Source organism: Cynoglossus semilaevis, chromosome 14 (genome assembly GCF_000523025.1).
Source record: "Cynoglossus semilaevis isolate Cse_v1.0 chromosome 14, Cse_v1.0, whole genome shotgun sequence".
In the NCBI taxonomy this organism is placed as follows: domain Eukaryota; kingdom Metazoa; phylum Chordata; class Actinopteri; order Pleuronectiformes; family Cynoglossidae; genus Cynoglossus; species Cynoglossus semilaevis.
In genome coordinates, this window is record NC_024320.1 from 12,382,074 (window position 1) to 12,405,460 (window position 23,387).

The window sequence follows — 23,387 nt, forward strand, 5'->3', positions numbered from 1 at the left end:
CCCCCCCCCAACCCCCCCCCTCGGCCCCCCCACCTCTCTGCTCCTTCCTCCTCTTTACCTTTGCCTGCACAAACCTCCCAGTCCGCATCCTGGCTGCCGGAGACTCCACAGCAGCGTCAGCGCCAGCGCAGTGCAGCACACCGAGAAAGGTAGAGAGACCCGGGCTTTATGAGTTCATATTTAAGGGTGTTGTTCACCTTATGTTGTACCACATCTTGTTTACTGTCCACCGAGGTCGGACTGGACACTCGGACACTTTGTCCTATTTGGAGAAGTGTAGTTTAGATATGTGGAATGAAGATAAGAGGTCAGTGTTGATAAGAGGTTGTGATGCGTTTAAATGACCAGCTGCTTGTTATGGTGCTGGTCAAAACAGTCAAGGTAATCCTTTAAAGTGTACTACATGGAGTACAGGAGTACACAGACATGTTCAGCTGTCAAAGTCCTACTGGTCGACACCAGTCTGATGTTTAGTTTTGTTGAGATTTAATTGAGTCTTGTGCAGAATGACTGTTTCAGTCGGGGAAATTAACAAAGCAACTAAGAACTGATTATCATGGCCATTTATGGAAGTCATTTTTTATTTTTTTATTTATTGTTGACTGTCATCTACAGCATGTTTTTAAAGTTGAAGTGGACTTTGTGTTGTCACTGTCCTGTCTTTGGCGGACCCTGAGATCTTGGTGTTTTTGAAAACATGGCTGACACGTTGACTTGTAGGAATGCAGAAACCACTAAACAAAACAACGAACAGAATTGATTTATTTCCCAATCTGAAGTTGGTAATCCTAAATATCTGGTCTTCCATATTCTTTTTTTTTTCAAACCCGCTCCATTAAGAACATCACGTTTGACATGGTTTTCACATCACAGCTCACAGGGAGTAAAAGTACTTTTTTTTTTACCTTGTTATTGCATGTGAATCACTGCTGTGAAAGCACTGCAAAACAATTTCCAGGATTTTGTGTTTTATTTTATACACTTACTTTTTCAAAAGCAGATTTAACTGTATTTCTGTTCAGGTCAGTTGTTTAAATACAGACCATTTACAAGCTGTATTAGTGCTTTTGCTGCAGCGGTATTTTCTCTCACTTCAGGAGGCAGAGGTGAAAATAGAAGAAAAACAGTAATTCAGTGTGAGAGGCAGGAAGCCATGATAACAGCAGGGCTAGGAAATTAACTTCAGGAGACGTCGCTAACAGAGAGTGAGAAAACATGAACAAATGAGTCTATAAAGGGACAAATGGTGGTGGAGTGGTTAGTGCACTTGCTTTACAAATAAAAGATTATGGCTCAATCCCAGTGGTAACTGTTGGTCTTTCTGTGCAGAGTTTTCTCCTGTTTCCTTACACAGACCAAAATATGAAGGATTAGGCTCAGTGTTCACACTCGGCTGATCACAGGAGTGATCAGAGGTGGTTGTTTGTCTCTGTATGTCGTCCTGTGATGGACTGGTTAACTGCCCAGGGTGTGACCCCACCTTCCCCTAAGGACTGCTGGGATTTGCTCCATCCTCCCTGGTGATAGAAGATGAGTGAAACAGTGGACGTCCGCTGGCTTGTTAGTCACAGCAATTAAAAGAATGTCGTTGTCCACAGAATGTCAGACCACAAAACAGCAGTGAAATGAGAAGTGACGTATGCTCAGCCCGTCAGCCCTCACTTTACCCTTGTCCCCCTCTTTTCATTGGGGGGAGTTGGGGAGTCTGTGAGGGTGAGTCTGTGATGGCATTGACTTATTCCCGCTATTACGTTACCCAAATAGTTCAGTATTACATCTCCAGTAGCCATTTGTGGGCCACACAGTTTGTCAGTCCATCTGGTATGTAGCTAGGTTGAACATATGCTCACCCCACATGGGCATGATGTCTGACACGGTGGACATCCTTGTTCATATTTTGCCGTTCACCCTGTCTTCCTCTTGCAGCTGTAACATATTGTCAATCCCCCTCCCCACCTCCAACACCCAGGGGATCAATAAAGCGTTTGCGATTCTGTTCCTGACTCGGAATCCTGATTTCCGTGGTCACTGCAGCTCCAGTGAATTGTTGGGTTGTTTACATCACATCTGGTTGCTTGTCTTTTGGGTGATTTGCCACTGTGTTCAATCTAAAAACTTCTAAGCTGCAATCATTTGTCCAGTATTAGAAGATTAAAACATTTCTATGTTCCACATTCCTCTTCAAATCTAAAGGATTAGGAGATTTTAAAAAAAGAGATACATTTGACTGATTTGACTGTAGCTTATGTGAATCTATGACTTTCTGGGGTCGTGTTGGTTTATGACCGTACGCTGAATACCTTTGGTTTGTGGATGAAACTAAATATTTCAGGACAAATTTCTAAAGTTTGAGAAACGCTTTTCAAAAAGAATTTTCTCTGTTTAATTGATCGATTGTCTAATGAACTCATTAATAACCCACTCAACTTAAAAAGGGACAAGAACTGACAGAGTTTATCAAACTGGTGACATTGTCGTCTTCCGGCGAAGACGGTCATATTTGTGAGAGTGATCATAGCTGTGGTTGACCGTGGTGTGCTGACGAGCCCTCAGTGATTTAAAGGCGAGAAAATCAACTCTCAGCCCAACAACCCCTCTCTGTGTACGCTGGCTTAGACTTGGTGGCTCCACCCTGACCCCCACCCATTAGCCCTACACCCAGCCAACACACACACACACACACACACAGAGATACAGACCGTGGCCTGCAGTGAATTGTGTCAACCACTACAACTCTAAATGAGAACAGGGGTTCACGCAGATTCAACTTTCATTTGTGCAGTTGAATGTGATGAGGCTCAGTGATTGGATGATGGGATGCCTGTGTGATCATGTGATCGTGTGCTGTGCGCAGGACCTGGAGGTTGCAGATGTTAGCCCACAGAGATTTTTGTCTCCACCTTATGAATAGATGCTTTTGTAGTGTTGTGTAATGTGTTTGCCATTAGTGGCTGCAGCTTTGAAGGCAGTGGTCCTCGAAAGAACCTCTGTGTGTGTTTCGAAATATCTCTGAAGTTTCCTCTGCTCAACAAAAATATGAATCAGGCAAAACATTTGTCTAAGGTGGAGGGGTTTATTTGCGGTGGTGTGTCTTAATGAACCTGGGGTCACAACAACACCAGTGATTTTATTAAGACAAGTGAAACAGTCTTCATTAATGACAATAAAACAACGTATTTCTGCGGTGTATCCATCAAATATTTGCTTCTTTGTAGAATTCTGAGGAGGGTCTTTGACACCAGGTCACAGCCTGATCAATACACGTTATTAAAATTCATTCATTTTTACATTCAAGTTAAATATTTGATACTTGTGTTATTTTAAAATTGAAAAAACCTGACTCATTTTTGAGGTTGAAAACCTGATTGATTAACACATTACACAACTCAACACTTGACCAACAAAAAACCTGATCGATTCAAACATTACACAACTCAACACTTGACCAACTTGTCTGAGTCGCTGCAGTGGCCTGTTCTGGATATTAATATGAGAGACCTTTTGACTTACTACAATGTTCTCTCACTGCCATGAGAGAAGTGAGTGCAGTGAATGCAGTTGGTTTGAGTCCTTTTTTTTATACCTCCACTGTTTTTCCATTGCGGTTTATAAAAAAAGGGGCACATGTACCAGTGATGGTATGCATACCATATGTTGAGAACCACCTCTTTGGATTTTGTCTGTAGATATAATATATTATTTACATTAATCATGACCTACATTTGTGTTGAGTATAACGGGTTATGAAGACAATGCAGGAATCCTAGAAAATGTAGAAAAGATGCATTTTTTGGATTCCACTAAATTGAAATTTTTATTTTTAAATGAAGGAAAAACAAAGAAATACTAAAGGTGAAATTGGTCTATGAGATAAAACAAACACAGGGGAAAACTTTGAAGAGAACTGGGATAAAACCTTTATTGTCAAATATAACCTTTGACCAGACCTGAACTCTGACCCCTTGCTTCCACCTTTGACACTTCAGGCATTAGGACATAAGGAGAGGACACAAGCTGGCACACATGGCTGGCTTCATCTTTAAAACACGGAGCCTGATGAGCAGATTACCATTTAACTCCATGACTGTGTTCAGGGTCAAGCATGGCCTAAAAAGACAGAGGGGACGATCCAGAGAGACAAGTTGTAAATTAGATAAACATGAGAGGAAGGGAACTAATGTGTCCTCTGGAAGACCAGAGCTGCTGCCTGGCCTTCAGTGGTTCCACACTGTGGCATACTCTCTTTAAACACTCGTTATTATGGCTGGAGAGTGGACTTCACCACCTGAAGGACATGAATGTCCATAGGACCATAGATCAGAAATAGGAAATAGGACGTTGTCCTGTCCTCTGTTTCCTGATTTCAGTCACACATTCGTCTGTATTCGTGTTGTAGACGTTTCCTGTTTCTTCAGTTGTCACTTCTTGACCTTCTTGTGTAGAATATTATGTGTGTTATTTACATGTGGACACAAAGAGATGAACAGACAAAATAGACAGAGATTGTTGGTAGGCTGATGTCGTTGAGTCACTGCCTGCGTTGGATTGTCCAACAGGAACCCAACGACATGGAAGACCCAAACGACAATCACTGCTGTCTCAACGTTGTTTATGTAATGAAAAGTACATTTTAATGTCTGAAGTTAAAAAAGTAAGGTAACACTTCCGGAACAACCACTGGCATTAATAACAAGGGGGTGTGACTAACAAGAACCCGGTGGAACAGATTACTGGAGGAGGAGGTACTTAACCTAGTGGGAAATGTTGGAGGACAAGAACGGGGGGACCTGTGGTGAGACACAACAGTGGAGGAACAAAAGAAGACAGGGACTAGAAAAAAATTAGCTTGTTGTCCACATGACCTACAAAACAACCTTTATTGTTATTTTAAATAAAACGCACTAATCACTTAAAGCGTCAGCACACAGACGGTTACTTCCTGTATCATAGTGTCACACACTGAAGTGGCGATCCATGTAGTCGTGTTTCAGATTTCTTTCTTTTGTGGTAAAATTTTGTGCGAAAAAATGTGGTACATTATCGACCGAGGCGGTACGTTTGGTCTAAACTCGATTAATCTGTACCGTTGGCCCATATGTAGCCATGTTTCCCTGGCAGAAACAAGGAACTGTATTTGATTAACTTGCTTACTTCGCAATAAGTTTTTAAAATGTATCACTACATGAGTGTACTATGAAATTCTTTGGTACACATGTAAAGTACCTGTACCAAAATTCCACCTACAGCTAATGCTAGCTACGGCTAGTCCTAGTACTATAGTTCCTTGTTACTATAAAATGTTAATTAAAGAAATATATGTAGCTAATATATATATAACATTATGTTTAGTTGTGTTGAAAACTTTGATCATACACTTTCAATAAAATACAGACTAAAAGGAAAATGAATTCCAAGCTGCAAGTACGAACACTAGGACCAGACATTTACAGATGTTTATAGTGGTCACCAGTTCCCAGGTCTCTATTGGACAAACACTCTTCAAAATAAGAGAAACGTTGGTGTTTTGTCTAGTAGAGCATGTGTTTATAGAACCGTTGGGATCTAAGAACATGGGCAGTGTGTCTGCCATAACAGACCCAGGTCGCTCTGGTCTAAAGGGTCTTTGTAACAGCTGAAGTGGTGTGAGGGTGACGTATGACACGTGTGTGTGTGTGTGTGTGTGTGTTGGCAGAGAGAGTTCTGGTTTAAACCTGTCACTCTAACCACAGAGGAAAACATGAACACTGCTCACCAGCGTAGCCAATTCTAAATACTCCAGGTTGTGTGTACAGCTGATGGGTATCGGCTAACCCATGGGTGGGGTACGTATTTGGTGTGCCGTAAATATACAAATACATGTACACAGCGCATATTTGAAATGGGACAGATTTAGCTCCGTGGACATACCAGGGTGGGTGAGGTTTTAAAGTTGTTCATTTTTGACTGGTAGTTTGAAAAACCTGATGAAATGCAATGTAACACAAAATGTAAACTTTTTTTTTTGAGTGTATTTTTGAAATTTGTTTTACAGCTCTGTGGCCTGCCTTTGTGTAGACAGTGTGGACTATGTTGTGCCGATGAGGTTTACTTAGCTCATACAGTACCATGGGAACATTCTTCGAGGTCATTTCCCATTAAATGCCATCACTGTATAAAAGTACGATGGAAATACCTCTGTCTCACTGTGTTCAGAAAGAGGTTCAGGAACTGGAACTGGAGCGGAGCCCTTAAACACCCCACGGCAGGGCTGTCAAACTCAATTTCACAGTGGGTTAAATTAAAGACTGTGATAAAGTTGCTGGCCAAACTTAATATTTACTGAAAATTGATGGCAATCGTGCATGTTTCCCCTTCTCTCCAGATCTGTCATGTAGAATTGTTTCATATGGAAACAAACTACTAGTTTTGCATAAACATTAAATCTGGAACGAACAAAGCTTAATATTATAAGCACATGAGAAATTACATTTGAAATAAAACAATAAAACATTGGTATTTGTCTCTTCATCTGTAGCCTTTCCAGTTCCCTTTTAATGTAAAGGCCAACAACAACAAAAAAAACAAAAAAAAACAAAATGTATGTGCTATAACTTGCACTGCTAATACTACAAATCTGGCCAGTATACAGTGGCTATATACTGGAGGGCCTGTATTTATGATCTCGTGGGCCAAATATAATCACAGCGTGGGCCAGATTTGGCCTGAGTTTTAGTTTGAGTTTGAGTTTTAGCTGTGCCACCTGAAAATGTTCTCCTTAGCTCTGAATTGAAGGACGTGACGCTTGATGTGAGTTCAGCAGAAATACCACAGCCTGACTCAGTGACTCACTGCATCCACTTTGTTGTGCTTATCAAGAAACATGATGTCCTTGACAGATTTCCCAACCATCTTGATCCAAAGTCTGTCATTCTACACACATCCACACACGCACATACTAGTAAACACACTGACCAAAATCCACCGATTGGTTGAAAAATGGACCCAAAGCCATGTGGAATTAATTCCTTTAAAAAACAAACATTTCCTCAGAAGAGAATTTAACATTGTCTTGTGCCTCGTCACTGTGTGTGTGTTTATCTGTTGTGTTAGTTGTGTGTGACTGTAGTTTAACTGATCCCTCTCTGTAAGTTATCTTGGATAATTGTACTCGTGTCCTGTCTGTGTCTCCTATAGTACTACAGTGTCCTCATGGTTGGTATTTCTTTATTTGGATTTGTTTTGTGTGTTTTCTTTTTTAAGATATCTTAAAGCCATTATTATATGTTTCTAGGTAATTATTATTTTAGTTTGTGTTATTCTATTGATTTGGTTATCCACCCTTGAAAAGTCTGTGCTGATAAACATTTGCTCCACATTGTTTTGGGTTTTTTTTTTCTTTCTTTTGAAACATAATACTCCACTTGTGGGATTAGTCCAACCCCCTGAGGTTGGAATGGAGTGAGTGCAGATGGTGTGAATATCCACGAGCTCAGTGTGTGCAGACAGAATCTGACACACAGAAACTATTGGTATCATTTCCTTTGAAATTGTAAATTCAGTAAGAGTCAAATGTGTTTTGCCCGTCAAATGAAATAGACCTGAGGTGTAAACAATATTTGAAATGATAGTTTATATATGAGGAAACTGTAGTAAAGAGTGTTTTTACACCCCTGCACGTCTGCTCTAGTAACATGTAGCATTTAGTTGTATGTGATTTGCATGACGTATATGTGGGTCTGTGAATAAGGGAGTACGTGTATATCTGTAAATGAGCACATTTCCAGTGGAGAAACTACCTGTACGTCGTCACAGGAACTGGTATGATGGTCGTCTTCATCCCAGATGTGTGTGTGCCTTAGCCAAGGGTGGGGTGGAAAACAAAAAGAGAGCAAAAAAACAGGGAAGTAATAAAATTATTTTGACATAGATTTGGAGGAAAATCAATAACAACAATAATTCAAATCAGAAATCAGGTCTGAATCTGGTCCTGCGGCTCTGAAGTGAGTTCTGAGATTCTTTGAAATTCTGTTAATACACTAAGAGAGGAAGAGCACCCACTAGTGGAGAAAGACATGGTCATTATCAAGGTCATTATCATGATGAGAGTTTCCTAGCGGTCTAGGCCTACAGCAGCACGACTAAGAGATAATTTGAATGTAAAGATGGAGCCTGGTAATGGACAGCTGGTCTGTCTGTTCTACTATTAAGGCTAAGTATAATTTAACCAGCCCGATATTAGCATAATTATGTAATGCTGAAATTGCTTTTGGGTCTCGAGACGTGTATATATATATATATATATATCACATTTTAGCAAAACGTTCACATCAGACATCCCTACTGTTAAGGAGTATTAAAAATTAGACATCGGGTGTTTAGTACCTGATTCTACAGGTAGCCAGAGAGGAAATAGCACAGCAGAGTGATTTGTTTTGCTAGTTAATACACTAGATGGAGCAGTTCAGAACTTTATGAAATCCTTGCATAGCCCCTTTGGGGAATTTAGTATACAAGTACCTACACTTTAATGTGCAATTATTTGTTCTTGTCTTTGAAGGAAACCAGACAAAGTAGGCATGACATCTTTTACAAACCAGTCTGTGACGTTGGTAACTTTTAGTAAAGCTGTACATCATTTTTGGGAAAATAATTATATGGGAAAATAAACAATTAAAATAATGATAAAGGCTGAGCCAGTCCGGCTTTTTTGAAGCTGGATTCCATTAAGAACATCCTGTTTTTTATTAGCCTAGGTAATTCAGAGGTAATTCAGGAGTAAAGACAGGCAGAAAAAGGGCTTCTTTGAGTAACAACAAGAGTGTCTTGTCTGATGAAACTGCCTTACGCTGAGAAAACATTTCCAACAAGTTGTAGGAATGTAGCAACCAGTGAGGACGGAAGAAAAAACAGAAAACCTTTAACAACAAATGCCTGCTTTGTATGACAGTTGTAAGTCAATTCACAATTGTAGCCATTTAGAGCAAACGTAGCAACGATTGGCACAATAAGCAAGGTTTTTGTTTTTAATGATTTATTTAGAATGAGGATGGAATAAATTAATGTGAATCCACAGTGTAAGTACAGCTAATATTTTGGCTCAGAACCAGTCATTACGTCTATTATGGGCTGCCCGCATCATTTGCCTGTACCACAACAGTCTTAACTAACAGAAGTTTTGCAGTCTCCCAGCTGCGTCTTTCATTGAGGTGATACTGTAGGGTGGACGTAGCGTGATGATAAGTTTTCTTAGGTATCTTAGGCTGTTTGCTGGATTTTGACAACAGGTGTTGACCCAGCTTCTGAAGCAGAACCTTGTGTGAAGGACATTCCCCGGAATTCTTCGATGGAATTGTCCCCTGCATAATAGTTAAAACTGTACTATATATTGAGAAATAGCTTAATATATAGCTTAATAGCTTTGTACAGTGATGGTATGTTATATACCATTGTTTCCCAAAGACTGGGTCGCGACCCTCAGGTGTGTTGTTTTGGGTCGTCTCACATCATGTTTCCCAGGAGTTTATGAATAATGTCTATTGACTTGGGGAAACACTGTTATATACTAATAACCAAATGTCTTAAAGTGAAGAACATACAGTGACATTACAGTGTGTGTTGGTTTGAAACTGTTGTAGGAGAAAGGTGTAGAAACTCACAGACATCATTGAACCATTACCGTCTCACTTTTTCTCCTGTCTATAAAGGGCTTTAAGGCATGTGAACAGTGCTGTAATTACTGCCCTCAACAGAAACTAGACTAAAAGACAGCATTACCAAACAAGGAGTGGAAAGTGTCTGTGTGTAAAGGCCAGTGAACTTCTTTGTGAAGGTTTACCTCAAAGTTGCTGTGTGTATGTGCTTAAAGGGTTCTGTAAAAGGTTTCAAACTATGGGGAACTACACCATTAAACCCACAGTAAATTTAGAGCCTTCATTTTCTACAAGTGTCCAACATAATTGTACAGTTTATTCTGAACAGGGCTGTCAAAATGAACACCTAAAAAGTGTGTTTTCTTTGTTAAGATGAATGTAATTCAAATGTTAATGGATTTTAAAGCCTGTGCAGAATGACGTAGACTGTACACCCAATAGTTCCATTCACTTATCAGGGCTTTTATACACAGTTGAATGTTATTACAGTGTTCAATCACTATCATCATCATTAATGGACGTTTACCTTGATTAATCTTGATTAATCACATAAACACGAAACCAACAGCAGAGTAACTGTTTGGTGAGGTTGGTGGTTCATCCTACCGCACTTACTGTTGTATTCATTACTGTAGGACTGTTCAAACTGTTGCACACCGAAAACAAGATTAGACAGTCTTGGCTGTTCAGCCAGCCAATAGTTGACCAGGTGCAGATAAGATCTATTGACCTATGGAAACCAGGTTGAAACACACGCTTCAGCTCCAACATGGAGGTCAAAGTTGTAAAACAAAAGTTCTAAACGTGAAACTTAATCCACTATTGTGGATTTGCATTGGCCTCGCTGCACATTTATTTCGTTATTTTGGCAGGCAGTATGTGGGGAGGGGTCCACTGTTTTTCGTAGAACAATAAATGACCTCATCTTCAACAAGATCTCAAATCTCTAGTTTGACCCTGTGCCCACTGGGATTTTCTTTTGCTTACTATGCATTTAGTGCTTACTGTCATATAATTAAAGAAATGTCTGCAATCGCTCGTTTGATTACGCTGTGGGTGTGGCTGTGGGTGTGTCTGACACACATTCATATTGACTTTTCTACTACAGCCAGAACGCGACAAAAGTTGAAACTCAACACGGTTGATTTAGATGAACTCTTAACTACTTAAAAAAGAGAACATTAATCCTCATCCAGGGTAATTTCAATTTCATGTCAACGTAGTACGGATGTGTAGAGTGAAGCATGAAGAAAGGAGGTAATACACCAAAGAATACAAAACTATGACCAAAGAAGAAGAAACAAGGTGCTGGGGTGTTAGCTGTGTTAGCTTAGCGTAGTTAGCTTTTTTCATCTTTAAAAAAAACCTTTAGGAAATGTAGTTTAACAATAACGTGTGGTGAGAATGTAGGTGTAAAGTTTTTTGTATTTAATTAGTGGTCCATGTTTACAGCCAGACATGGTATGTTTCCTGCAGCCCACTCCCACGGCTAAGACAGGTCTATCAGGATGCAGTAGATAATCAATAGTTGCTGAATTCATCAGAAATCTGGTGATGGTTCAGCAAACACACACTCCACACACACCCACCTGGGCTAGAGAGACTTTTCTTATGACCTACACAGATTGAGGAAGAGGAATGTTGTCCGTTGCCTCTCTGTCCAATTTTTCTCTGTATCGTTGTTTTCTTTTTTACCCAGTCTCTCCAACAAAAACACACAAGTATTCAGTACTGTTTCTAGCTTCTCAATGTCGTAGTCACATACAGAGTGTTTCAGTGGAGTGAAGTTTCAAAATGTTCCCTTCCCCTTCGTCCTTCTGAGTCCTCTCAGGTCAATGCACTTTGGTCGTTTTTACTCTGCGTTTTTTAACTGAAATAACTTAAATGTATCTTTCCTAAAAAATCTATAATTTCTGTGACTGTAATTTAATTTTATTAAATATGTTTAATGATAAATAGGAATAGCAGTTTTGTAGGAATTGTGTTCAAACAGAGTTCAGCTGTGAATGTGTCCACATGTATGGAGAGGATTTTATCAGACATCGCTGAGTTTTGGACTGCTGGTCACCACCTCAGTACCAAATAATAACAAACTGGACCTTGATCACCAATATCTTTTAAAACTGTTGACCTCGTCTGCCCTGAAACATCCAAACTGACCTGGACTGCAGGTTTGGCAGTCAAGGATTGACAGTAATCAAAGGCAGGCATTATCTTGAAGGTACTGCAGTGTTTGTTTTTGTGAAATACCAATAAGAGTGGTAATGTAGCCCTGTTTGGAACTTTCATCCTCTGTTGATGTCAAACACATGTTTAAGCGTTGTTTAAAATTAATGATTCTTCCTTTGTGGAATCTCACACCGGTTCAGGTCACTTTCAAACGTCCCTTTGTTTCCAGATCAGGGCTGTGAGGACAGTGTGAAAAAATGTCCCTTTGAAATTTAGGATTAAAGAGAGAGACCTTACAGTCTTTGCTGAGTGTACTGTTCAGTACACGATGAAAAAGGGTTTGGCAGTACAACTCTCCTCTGCCTTCTTCGGTCAGTGCTTTCATAAGCTCTTTCATAACAGCTAGCCACTATTTTCTCTTGTCACCGTTAGCTTCGTTAAGAAGGTTCAGGTACTTCCTAATTACACGGTAGATACTGCATCATGTAGTTCTGACACCATCATTACATGGTGTGACAGGTTCTTTACTGCTTTGTTTACTTGAACAAGAACTGTGAGAATCTTTCCTCGTAGCAACATCCACTGCCATAACTTTCAAAATGTAGCTTTTTATATTTCGTATAGAAGCCTGTTCTACAGACTACAGATAGAAATACTTGGACTTTTCTGCCAGTGTTGTACAGTAGTTGTTGTGATCAGCTTCATGTAGCCAGCTAGCTTCATGTTCCAGCGCCCTTCAAAATGTTCTGCTAATATTCAAGGTTTTGCTAACAAGGCGATGTTACAAATGTTAAGACATTTACCTTAGTTTTTTTTTAAAAAATAACTCTTATTAGTAGAGACTTTAAGCCTGGTTACGTTTTAGCCATCAATTCAGTCATGTTTTTTAAGAAAAAATAAATGACAGTTTACAGTGAATAATTGATTGATGCAGACAAGTATTAGTGACAGGAGATTAGCAGCAAAAACCACAAGATGGCATTGAGATGGATGGCTTATTAATAGTGGAACCGTCTGAAAGTACCAGTATTTATAAAATAAGAAAAAGAGCAAAGAGTTGGGGACAAAAAAATTAAATTAAAAATTTGGACACAACCCCAGTTAAAAATTGACCAAATTAAAAATTTGGACACAACCCCAGTGGTCATTGTAAAACGGCCGTAGAAAATATTTTAAATCTAGGTGTGTGTGTCTGTGTGTGTGTGCACACTCATTGGGATGATGCTGCAGTGTGGCAGTCTTCCTCTAAAGTTGCGGACTGTCAGTGTCACCCAGGACATGCTGCTGCTGCTGCTGCTGCTGCTGCTGCTACAGACTGCAGGATGACAGAACACTGACAGCACAGTATGTACAGCTTACACTGCTAACACAGGGAGTAAGTGATGGGTGTTTGCTTCCTGCTGTGTTTTAATGATTGTCACAGAGGCTCGCTCATGATTTCAGATTTGTATTTGAGTTCATTACAGTGGAATGTGTGCGTATGTGTGTGTTTTACCCTGCAGTGTTCCGAGTGTGAATGATGCAGACGGCTCTGCAATTCGGGAGTGATATTGAACCTTTTGGTGGTTAGAGAAACATCACTGCAGAGAGGAATCTTGTATCACGGAGTCGAGGTCTGAGTTTACTGCAGAACGTGAATCTAAGCAGCTCACAGTACTAACGACAAGTTCACTTTCTGCAGTTTTTGTGTAAATGTAAAGTGGAATTCTCTGTCACTCTACGTCGGTGTTGGACTTTTCTCATATGTTGGCTGAACTGATCGTTGGTCTCTACGTCCTCCAGTTAATAGATACTATAAACCATGTTATAAAAATAAAGGGTGATCAAACTGTGGACCTTTTGGTTCTGTTGCAGTACATTTGTCATTAACAGTAAGAGCACTGCAGTCATTTTTACTTCTACTGTTTTTTCATGGTCACAGAGGGGAGACAGTGTCGGCGTTCCTGGTCCATCACATGGTCAAATATAGTGGTCAAATAACCATTTACACTGATAACTATGGTCAGTTATGAGTGAATAATTCATCTAACAGAATGTTCCTGTTTCTGTATCACACACACAGGAATACTTACAGGATAACCATTCGTTTCCAGTGAGGAATTCAACCACGTAACAGACCAGAATGCCACTTTTACCACCTTTTTATTCTAATATTAATATAAAATAAAACAACCCACATACAACAGGTCAACAAACAACCAACATGAAATAAAGTTCTGCTTCATGTTTAAGATGCTCATGCTTCGTGTATCTAAAATAAATCTATAAATAACAACTAATAAGCGTAAGTGTTGTAGTGAGAACGAGCCCAAATCAAAAGTGGCCACACAAAAAACCAAACAAACAAACAAAATTTAACCAGGTTCTGTCTTGTAAACACCTCCTCTGCCTCCCCCTTCCCTTATCCCCCCCCCTCGCCCTCCCCTCTCTCTGTGTTTCTCTGCAGCAATCAGACCCCAGCCTGGTGAGTGAAAATGATTCCTGTGCTCATCTGTGTTCTGATTTCACTCAGCGTAGCGGAGAACGACTTAGACATCCTCTACCCTGAACTGGAGCACTCCAGAACCATCTATGTTGTAGGTGAGTCACAGTTCTTTATTTGTTTCCACTCCCACTGTCTCAGTCCTGGCAACAGAAAAGAGTGGTAGAAAAAAATGCTTTATTGGGCTTTGCTGCTAAATACCCTTGGAATTTGGCATGTGATGTAAACAGGTCATAAATGACTGTCTGAGCTTCAGTAGGTGACAAAACTGTTATTTTCGCCCATCGAGGAAATGTTTTTTTCAAAGGGTTAGCCTACTGCATGCCACACAGTTTGTTGTGATAGGAGGTATTTAATGTAAGATAAGATCAAATCAAATGGAATATAACTGATAAACACAATTTTTAAATAATAATAATGATAATACTGAAGATAAAACAAAATAAATAAAATACAGATAACATGACATGATCCTGTCTCAAGTTACTCAGTAAACAGTCAGGGCCTGTTTAGTTGAACACGATGCTAATATACTGACAGGAATTGAAGAAAAACACAGAAAGATTTTCTTTAACATATCGCTCATTTTGGTCATTTATCGCCATCTACTGCCACCTAGTGGAACATTGTTTACTTTTTCAGCCTGTCACTGTCACATAGACAAACAATGGCAAGTTAAATTAGTAATAGTTTTCTGACTAATTCTGTTTAATTTGGATAATTTCCCATGGTACATCTGATGTTCTCTCACAATGCACTAAAATCACTGTTAAACCAAAAGAGGTAACAACAAGTACAATTATTGTTAACACCTAGCTTGCGACTGTTTTGTGATGTTTCTTTTTTCTGGTAAATATAACTTCAAATGTTTTATGGTTTGTTTTTCTAACAGGTTTAATGTGTTTTAATTCATTGCCTTTTCTTACACTGTCCTCTCCTGTGCTGCGTTCATGGCACTCGCACTGCATTGTCGTTCGTTTCTTAAGGTTATCAGTGTTCTCAGTGTGCTGCTGCAGAGGCCGGCTGATAAAGCTGCTATGTGGGGGATTATCATCATTTCTGTAAGATAGCGTTATCTAGCTAATTACGCTATCACAGTTTCACAGGTCAAAACTTGAATTGCACAAGTCAGGGACTTTTAGAAACAGGCAACGAAACATTTATCAGTTACCCACTAGGGGGCATTTCAAATGGTGTAGTGCTGTTTAAATAAAAGTCTGTAAAATAAATCAATTTATTAGTAAACAATTATATCACGTAGTTAAAAAATCCATCACTAGAAACACTTGTAATGTGAAAAAAAAATCCATCAGTAGAAACACTTGTTATGTGTAGATCTCAAGTATCAAACGCTTTTAGTTTGTAAAGGCAGCATTAATTCACTTGGTTTGCACACAGCACAATCAGAAGATTGCAGGTTTGAATCCCTTGTTGCCCCCTCACTCATTATTATTATTATTATTACTACTGTACGTAAAGCTAAACACAGTTAAAGTCTAAGTGTACTGCTGCACCCAACGTGACCCCGTGTCAGCCAGACAGCCAACTAAACTCTCTCTTACATCATTTCCTCCAAGCAACAAGCAGGTGTTGTATTTGACCAGGATGTAATGCAAAAAAGTGTGAAACTACAAAGGCATAAAATACAAAGAAGTATTCAGTAAAAAAGTCAATTCAACAGTGCACATTAAAGTTACACAATCTAGACAATTAAATGGTTAACAGTAGCTGAACAGTATCACAGATACTCCACTATCACCACTGGAACATAGCGTGTATAAAATATGACAAAGTATAAAGTGCAACAAATATACTTGCCAACATTCACATTTAACGTAAAAACTTACTCATATTGTCGCTCAAAGGGCTGGAAATGAGAGGATGGCTTTGGATTGTACAGAAAAACACCTCATGGACTGTTTGTCATTCTACAAACTAGTTATTACCTCTGGCCACCTACTGGCTAAATATATCACCACAATTGCTACTAGCGCCCTCTAGCAGGCTGGATGAACATAACATAAAACAACACAAACATAGTGAGTAAAAATGTTGAAATGTGAGTGTAACACACACACGGTTTGTCAGTGTTTAGTGAAAATGGTTTCTCTGTTGTAGAAAATGGTCCTCAGCTCTCAGTGGTGGCAGAACAACTGAAGGTCGTGTCGAGGCGAGGAGGGAACGCTACGTTACCATGCAAGATCCAGAGAGACCCTTCACTACCACCCAACCGTAAGATGAGGATCAAATGGACCAAACTGACTTCAAACTACCTGAAGGAGGTAAGATGTTATTTGTCATTACAGCCGATAGAAGACTGATAGAACTTTATATAAAAGAGCCATCTTTACACAAAACCTCCACCTGAGACGATGACACCAACAGTCAGTCAGCATTTGCGTGGGCAATGTTGACAGACAAGGAAAAGCATTTAAGAGACGATACACTTTTGCATAAATGTAGAAATATATATGCTTCCTTTTACCAACGTGTCTTTGGACATTGGTCCATTTAAAATTCCACAGAGACAAACAAATGTAGCTGAAGCTTCAAGATGGCTCCAGACAGTAAATTACAATGAAGTGTTTAGTCTGGTCATGTTTGTTACTCCATAACACATTACTGTTTCATTTGGTCAAGGTGGATGTTTTTGTGGCCATGGACTTCCACAAGCGGAGTTACGGGTCCTTTCATGGACGAGTCCACCTACAGGGTTCCTCCCCCATGGACGCCTCCCTGGTCATCACAGAAATCACCTTGGAGGATTATGGGAGATATAAATGTGAAGTTATTGATGGGCTGGAAGATGAAGCGGTGGTGGTGTCTCTTAACCTTGAAGGTACTACGACGCTGGTTAAAAGGAAATAAATAGACCCTGCAGATTTTATAAGATGTGGAGAAATGAAATAAAAGGTCCATTAAATGTTGTGGAACCTAAACAGGCCGCAGTCAGATATATTTAGCTGCATGAGCAGAGGCTGCTTGGGGCAATGTCATGAGAGAAGGCCTTTTAAGTGGAGTTTACTATTTTGTGTGCTTGAGAGCAACCATGGAATTTGGCCAATACTACTTTAGGTCAAATACTGCTGTCACCTGGCACCAGCCCAAAGCCTGGTCAACACCACCCAGATATAAATACATCCTGTTTTATTACACCGTTAAAAGAGAGAGCCTTCTGTAACGTCAGTGCTTTACTTAAAATCCAACGTCATTAGGTCATCAGGAAAAACAGAAAACAGTTCAAGAAGAACTGGGAAGCTTTCTGATTGGTCAGTGGAAATGCTGATTTTTTTTTTCAGTTACAGTTTTTTAAAATACCAACCTAAACACTTACAATACATCGAGTGAGGCTTAGAGAAAATGACAGATGACATTCAGACCCCGATACTAACAGAATAAAGTTTAAGAGATGTTTTATTTAGAAAATGCAATGATCCTTCAACAACAGCTGATGTCGTCTTTCCGGTCCTTGGTAGAGAAAAGCTAGGTTAGAAGAGCTAAACATTAAAACAATTTTTAAAAAGTGCAAATTTGCATTTTAGCGACTTGAAACTTTGTCGGTTCCATAACCGTTAATATCCACCCTCCGGACTATTGATACAACATATAATATCTGTTTCTCATTTCCTTTCTCTCTATCTAGGAATCGTCTTCCCATACTTCCCTCGTCTGGGTCGTTACAATCTCAACTATTACGATGCGGAGCGCGCGTGTCGTGACCAGGATGCCATCGTGGCGTCCTTTGACCAGCTATATGAAGCGTGGAAAGACGGCCTGGATTGGTGCAACGCTGGCTGGCTGAACGATGGCTCAGTCCAGTACCCCATCACTACACCCAGAGAACCATGTGGAGGCAAGGACACAGTACCAGGCATCCGCAGCTACGGCACCAGAGACAAGGACAAGAACCACTATGATGTTTTCTGCTTCACCTCCCACTTCAAAGGTACTTTTATATCAGTAAAATCCTGAAGACAATAATGAAATGAATCCCAGAAAGAGAAACACAGGGTCCAATACAGTTGATCATAGAGAAACCTACCCTAAAAAAAGTTTCAGGGTTTAATCCTACATTTTCCACACTCATCCAGGGTTGACCCATTGTCTGTCAGACATCTACATTACTTCCAGAACAGTCAGTCAGATCCCTAATCCCTAATAATGACTAGTTGAACAAGTCTCAAAGATGTTGACGATAGAGCCGGTCAACCCAATGAACCACAGCAGTACCACAATAATATTTGTAGCCTCGGAGAAGTAAATATACAAATCCTTTTGTATTACAGATCTGGATACACTTTAGAGGACAAGCTCAGAAGTTTGTATTTGATTTAGCACTTTTTTGTAATCCCAAGAAAAAATAATCAAAATCAACTCTGCACAAAGACAAGCGCAAAAATAAAGAACAACTTTCACCTCTAACTGATGTATCGAGGAACCGCAACTGTGAACAAACCTAGTGTTATATTGCAGATCTTATTAGTGGATTCCTACATAATATTCTATTGTAATTATTATTATTTTGAAAGTGTGTTGCTCACGGACTGTAAGTACACATACAGATAAATAATGGGTCAGGGGAATGATGGGATGATCATCAGGAACGTCTTGGTACCGTCATCGCTTTTCAGTTAATGAGAGTATTAAGGCTGGGCCTAAATCTGCTGCAATGCAGTAATGTAGCGTATGCAGTACTGATGGGTATGCCACAAAAAAGTCAGGACACTGCAATAGAAAAAAACGGCTTTTGAATTCATATAATAATGTTATGAAGTTGTAGTTGTTTATTTCCTATGAAACCAGACACACATGAGGGATCTGAATCCATAACTGAAGTCACAGTAGAACGCCTTTCACAAGGATGAGAATGAACTGCCTCAGAAGGCAGGGAAGACACGGGTTATGTACACGACAAGGGACAGGGGAGACACATTTGGAAGGAACAGGTTGATCACAGGGGTAGAAGGTGGAGCAGCTGAAAAGAAGTGGAAAATATCGTCATCTGCATAGATAGTTTTACTAGATATCAGTCTTAGAAGTACAGTGTCGTCTGCATAGATAGTTCTACTGGGTATCAGACTTTTAGAACTTTGTTTAACTACTGCTCCCCTTTCTGTGTGTAAACCTGAACTGACTTGTGTCTTTCTATTTCTAGGTAGGTTCTACTACCTGGTTCAACCATCCAAGTTGACCTACAATGAGGCAGTCAGTGCATGTCAAAAAGATGGGGCACAAATTGCCAAAGTTGGCCAGATGTATGCCGCCTGGAAGCTGCTTGCCTACGACCGCTGTGATGCGGGCTGGTTGGCGGACGGCAGTGTTCGTTACCCCATCTCTCAGCCCCGTCGGCGCTGCAGTCCTACAGAAGCCGCTGTTAGGTTCAGTGGTTTCCCTGACAAAAAGCACAAGCTGTATGGAGTGTACTGTTACAAAGAACATGAATAAAGAAACCAGAATAGACAGAACGACATTTACATGTAAACATTAGCATGTACACATAAATACATACAAACGAACAAACACACTATCTGAAGTAGGGATTTGGAGCAGTCAACCAACACAATGAAATTTCCTCACTGTTGTCATGGAAATATTTGAAGACAATTGTCATGCAGTCATATTTTTAGTTTTTATTATGGGAACCAGTACTTCCCTAGAGATAGTTTAAGCATATTTAAGGTTTATCTTAGTTAGTGAATAGAATGCTTCAGGGACAATGTATCATTTTAGACATTTAAAGGTTAGCATCAACTGTGTTCCTTTGATCAAACACACAGGAATTGTTTATACATTGATTTCACAGAAAATAAAATCTATGAAAAGGTCTACAAGTTAGGTCGTGAACATCAAACATGCTCAATGTTTTCTGGAATATAGAACACATCCCTGCAGCATTCTTTACGTTTCTTAAAGAAGAATTATTGTTTGGGTTTTTTTTGTCATTGATGAATGGACAAGGTTTTTCCGGTAGAATGTCTCTTGGTTGGACAAATACTTGGGGCACTTATCTTGACTAAGAACAGCAAAATGAAGCCATCCTACAGCTGAAAGGAGAGAAGACTCTAAACCCTTTCACACAGGCACAGCCATAAGCACAGTTTGGTTCACAAACCATCGTTGTTTACAGTAAATATCTAGTATTTCTTGTTTTTCTCTCTGGTAGTTGTTACTCCATTGGTGTGCATGTCAAGTTAAGCTCTAGACAATGTTATCGTGATAAAAAAAAAAAAGAGCAAAGCACACCAATAAATGTAAAGGAGGCAAAGAATGTTCAGTGTTCTTGTGCAGGTGCTCCGTACCTTTGACTTGACAAATTTTAGGAACATCTGGAGAACATCTCCCGCTCCAGGTGACATCGTTGATGTCGGATGGTGGAACCTTTGCTCTAGTCTAGAAGGACTATCACACATGATTTCTGCCAAACAACAAAACAAGTCGAGCACAACCGAACCAACGTGTGCTGTCCATTCTTAACAAGGTGCTCCACCTGGTACTTTGTATGTCATCGTATTTTTCGATATTTTAGGTTTTTGTACAAATGTGTTGGACCAAACATCAACCTCATCACTGACATGAGTAAGAAAAATGACCAACCATGTTTGTTTTCTAACTATGTACAATGTAATTATAAAAAAATGTACATCTGTTAATTACAATGTTTTATACGCTGTATTTACATTATTTCTTTTGTTCTTTTTTTAGTTTCCTGGTCAATCTATCCAAGTCACTTTTGTTTACATACAACACAAACAGTGGTAAAAATATATATATATAATAATCCACAGTTTAAGAAAATGTAGCATTGCACTGAACATACAGAAATGAATAAGTAGAAAAAAGGGGTGTGTCCTATCTCGCAGTAGAAAATGCCTTAGCATGAATGACATCAGTAGAGCCTCTTAGAGTCTGTGAACTCTACACGCTTTTTTACAATAGAGTAAAACTTGGCTGTTTCTCTGTTAGGCTTTAACCTCACAGCATGACATGGCTTCAACAAACAGCAAAGCAGCTCTCACAACATTTACAAAGTCTTATCTCTCCTGCTCTTAGATAAACTGCTATTTTTGATACAAAGACTTAGTTTCTTATAGCGAATGAGCAGAGCCATGTGTGACCTCACTCCTAAGAATGCATCTCTGCAAGTCAAAGACTGGTGTCGAGTCCTTATTCAGGGTCTGCAGCTAAGATAAGACTGCACAGACTCCTGGCCAACCAGGGTCTACAACAATTGCATCATCAGCATATAACTGAACTTCAACTGCATTGAAGTCTTGTTCGTTTCCATTTGTTTGTACTTGTGTTCGAACTGCATTTGTAGAGGTGATCGTCCAGAAGCAGCTTGAACGTCCATCAGTAGATGCTAGTTCAACCATCTTGTTTTCCTGTTAGCAAGCAAGCTTAAATGTCTTGAAAGAATTAACGCAACAACAATGGTACAGTATCTGCTGTCTTCCAGGTCGAGCGTTTGTCAAATATTTGGACCTTTGTGTTGCCTCATTTACGTTAGCATATTTTCTTACCAAACTCTTATCAAACTCTACCGCACCGACAATACGTAGAGGTCCAATTTGATTTTTAACCGACTGTTGTCATCTTGAATTAAAAGCTGTATTCTAATACAAATGAGCAAGCAATGAACTCTTGACCTCTGAGAAAAAATAAATTTGTGTGATTGGTGGATCCACTAACTTTGTGAGATGAGGTCTGCTGGGCTGCACAGGTTCTATCTGTTTGGTTCTCCATGGTAGACTCTAATCACCGCAGGTCTTTTAGCCCTGCGCCGTTGACTTTTTATTTACATTCACCGTTCATTGTAATTTGCAAACGCTGCAGACCCTGAATCACAACACTGCTTGTAACTTAATGTGATGGTATTGCAATCCTGAGAGGTACAACTGAGTAAAATGTAACAACAGACCTGTTTCTCAACAAGGTATTTGTGATTTAACGAATATGGCTTGGATTAAAGGACTTGTTTTACTTTGAGAAAACATTTTTCTTTGTGTTATTTTTGAAAAATATTTTAAGAGGGTCAGTCAAAGTTTTTTCTGCCCCCCTCCACCTCTCTCTTGGTACATAGAACTATTGTTGAGAGACCCTATGTCGAAATAGCGATTGCTACACTAGCGCCGTTTTCACACTCAATCCCGTATTAGTTAATACGTCAAACAGTGTCTCTGGAGGACAATGCAGGACATAAACAAAACACTTAAGTTCAGTGTCAACATAAGTCCAAAAAATATTCAGTATAAAACAGACAAAAACAAATGTAGGGAAGAAAAAAAAACACCCAACAAAAGAACCAAAACACACACACGACAGGTGAATAATGACCACATCAACAAAGACAGGGTGGGGGAGAAACCTATATATACTCAGAGGGACAGGTGTGCATGATCAGGCTGATTGCTAGTGACACAGGTGACAGCAGTGAGTCGTGAGTCTGATGATTGCAGGGACCGACAGGAAGAAAAGGCAGAACAAAATTAAAAGAAAATTAAATTTAAGATCCATTTAAATCAAAGTAAATGTCCCCACCTTAAAACCTTGTTTTTGACCACAACCCTGCGTGTGTGCTAGCATTTGGCTTAATCTGTAGTTCCTATTTGCCCATGTTGTTGTTGTTCATCACAAAGATCTGGGAATGAGTCCCCAAACACATATATTCTGGGCAAGTCTCCTGGTGAAGTATGTTTCTGTTGCCCCTTGTGAAGAACTTTGACACGTATGAGCAGGTCATTTGCCGTGTGCTGAGATCACTAATGGGACCAAGCCATGAGCCTTGAGCTAGCATGCTTTTCCTGGCAGTGACTTACTCTGTGATTGCTATCTGGAATGACCAACATCTGTATGACTTCACTAGCCTGAGACAACAGGACTGTAGTTGGTCTGCTGTGATTGGCTGACTGAGACAAAAGTTAAACAGCAATGACGCAGACATCAAGTCTTTTGGGCTAACTACCATAAAAGTACAGGGTTGTGTAGGGATCTACCCCCAAAAATATTTTGCTCATATTAAAAACAATGACATTTTGTTTGGGACAAGAGCGTCCTTGTTCCTGTTTCATCGTGTGGTGAAAACATTATGGACACGTCATAGTTTCATC

At 39.7% G+C, this 23,387-nt stretch overlaps 1 protein-coding gene across 1 annotated transcript; it reads left to right on the forward strand.

Annotated features, from left to right (window-relative positions):
- Positions 1 to 19: 19 nt before the first annotated feature.
- hapln1b (hyaluronan and proteoglycan link protein 1b) lies at positions 20 to 23,125 on the forward strand. Its single transcript, XM_008325131.3, has 6 exons — positions 20 to 149; positions 14,245 to 14,378; positions 16,399 to 16,562; positions 16,921 to 17,119; positions 17,924 to 18,226; positions 19,436 to 23,125. The coding sequence occupies exons 2-6, from the start codon at positions 14,273 to 14,275 to the stop codon at positions 19,723 to 19,725; spliced, it is 1,062 nt and encodes a 353-aa protein (XP_008323353.1). The 5' UTR covers positions 20 to 149; positions 14,245 to 14,272; the 3' UTR covers positions 19,726 to 23,125.
- Positions 23,126 to 23,387: the final 262 nt, after the last annotated feature.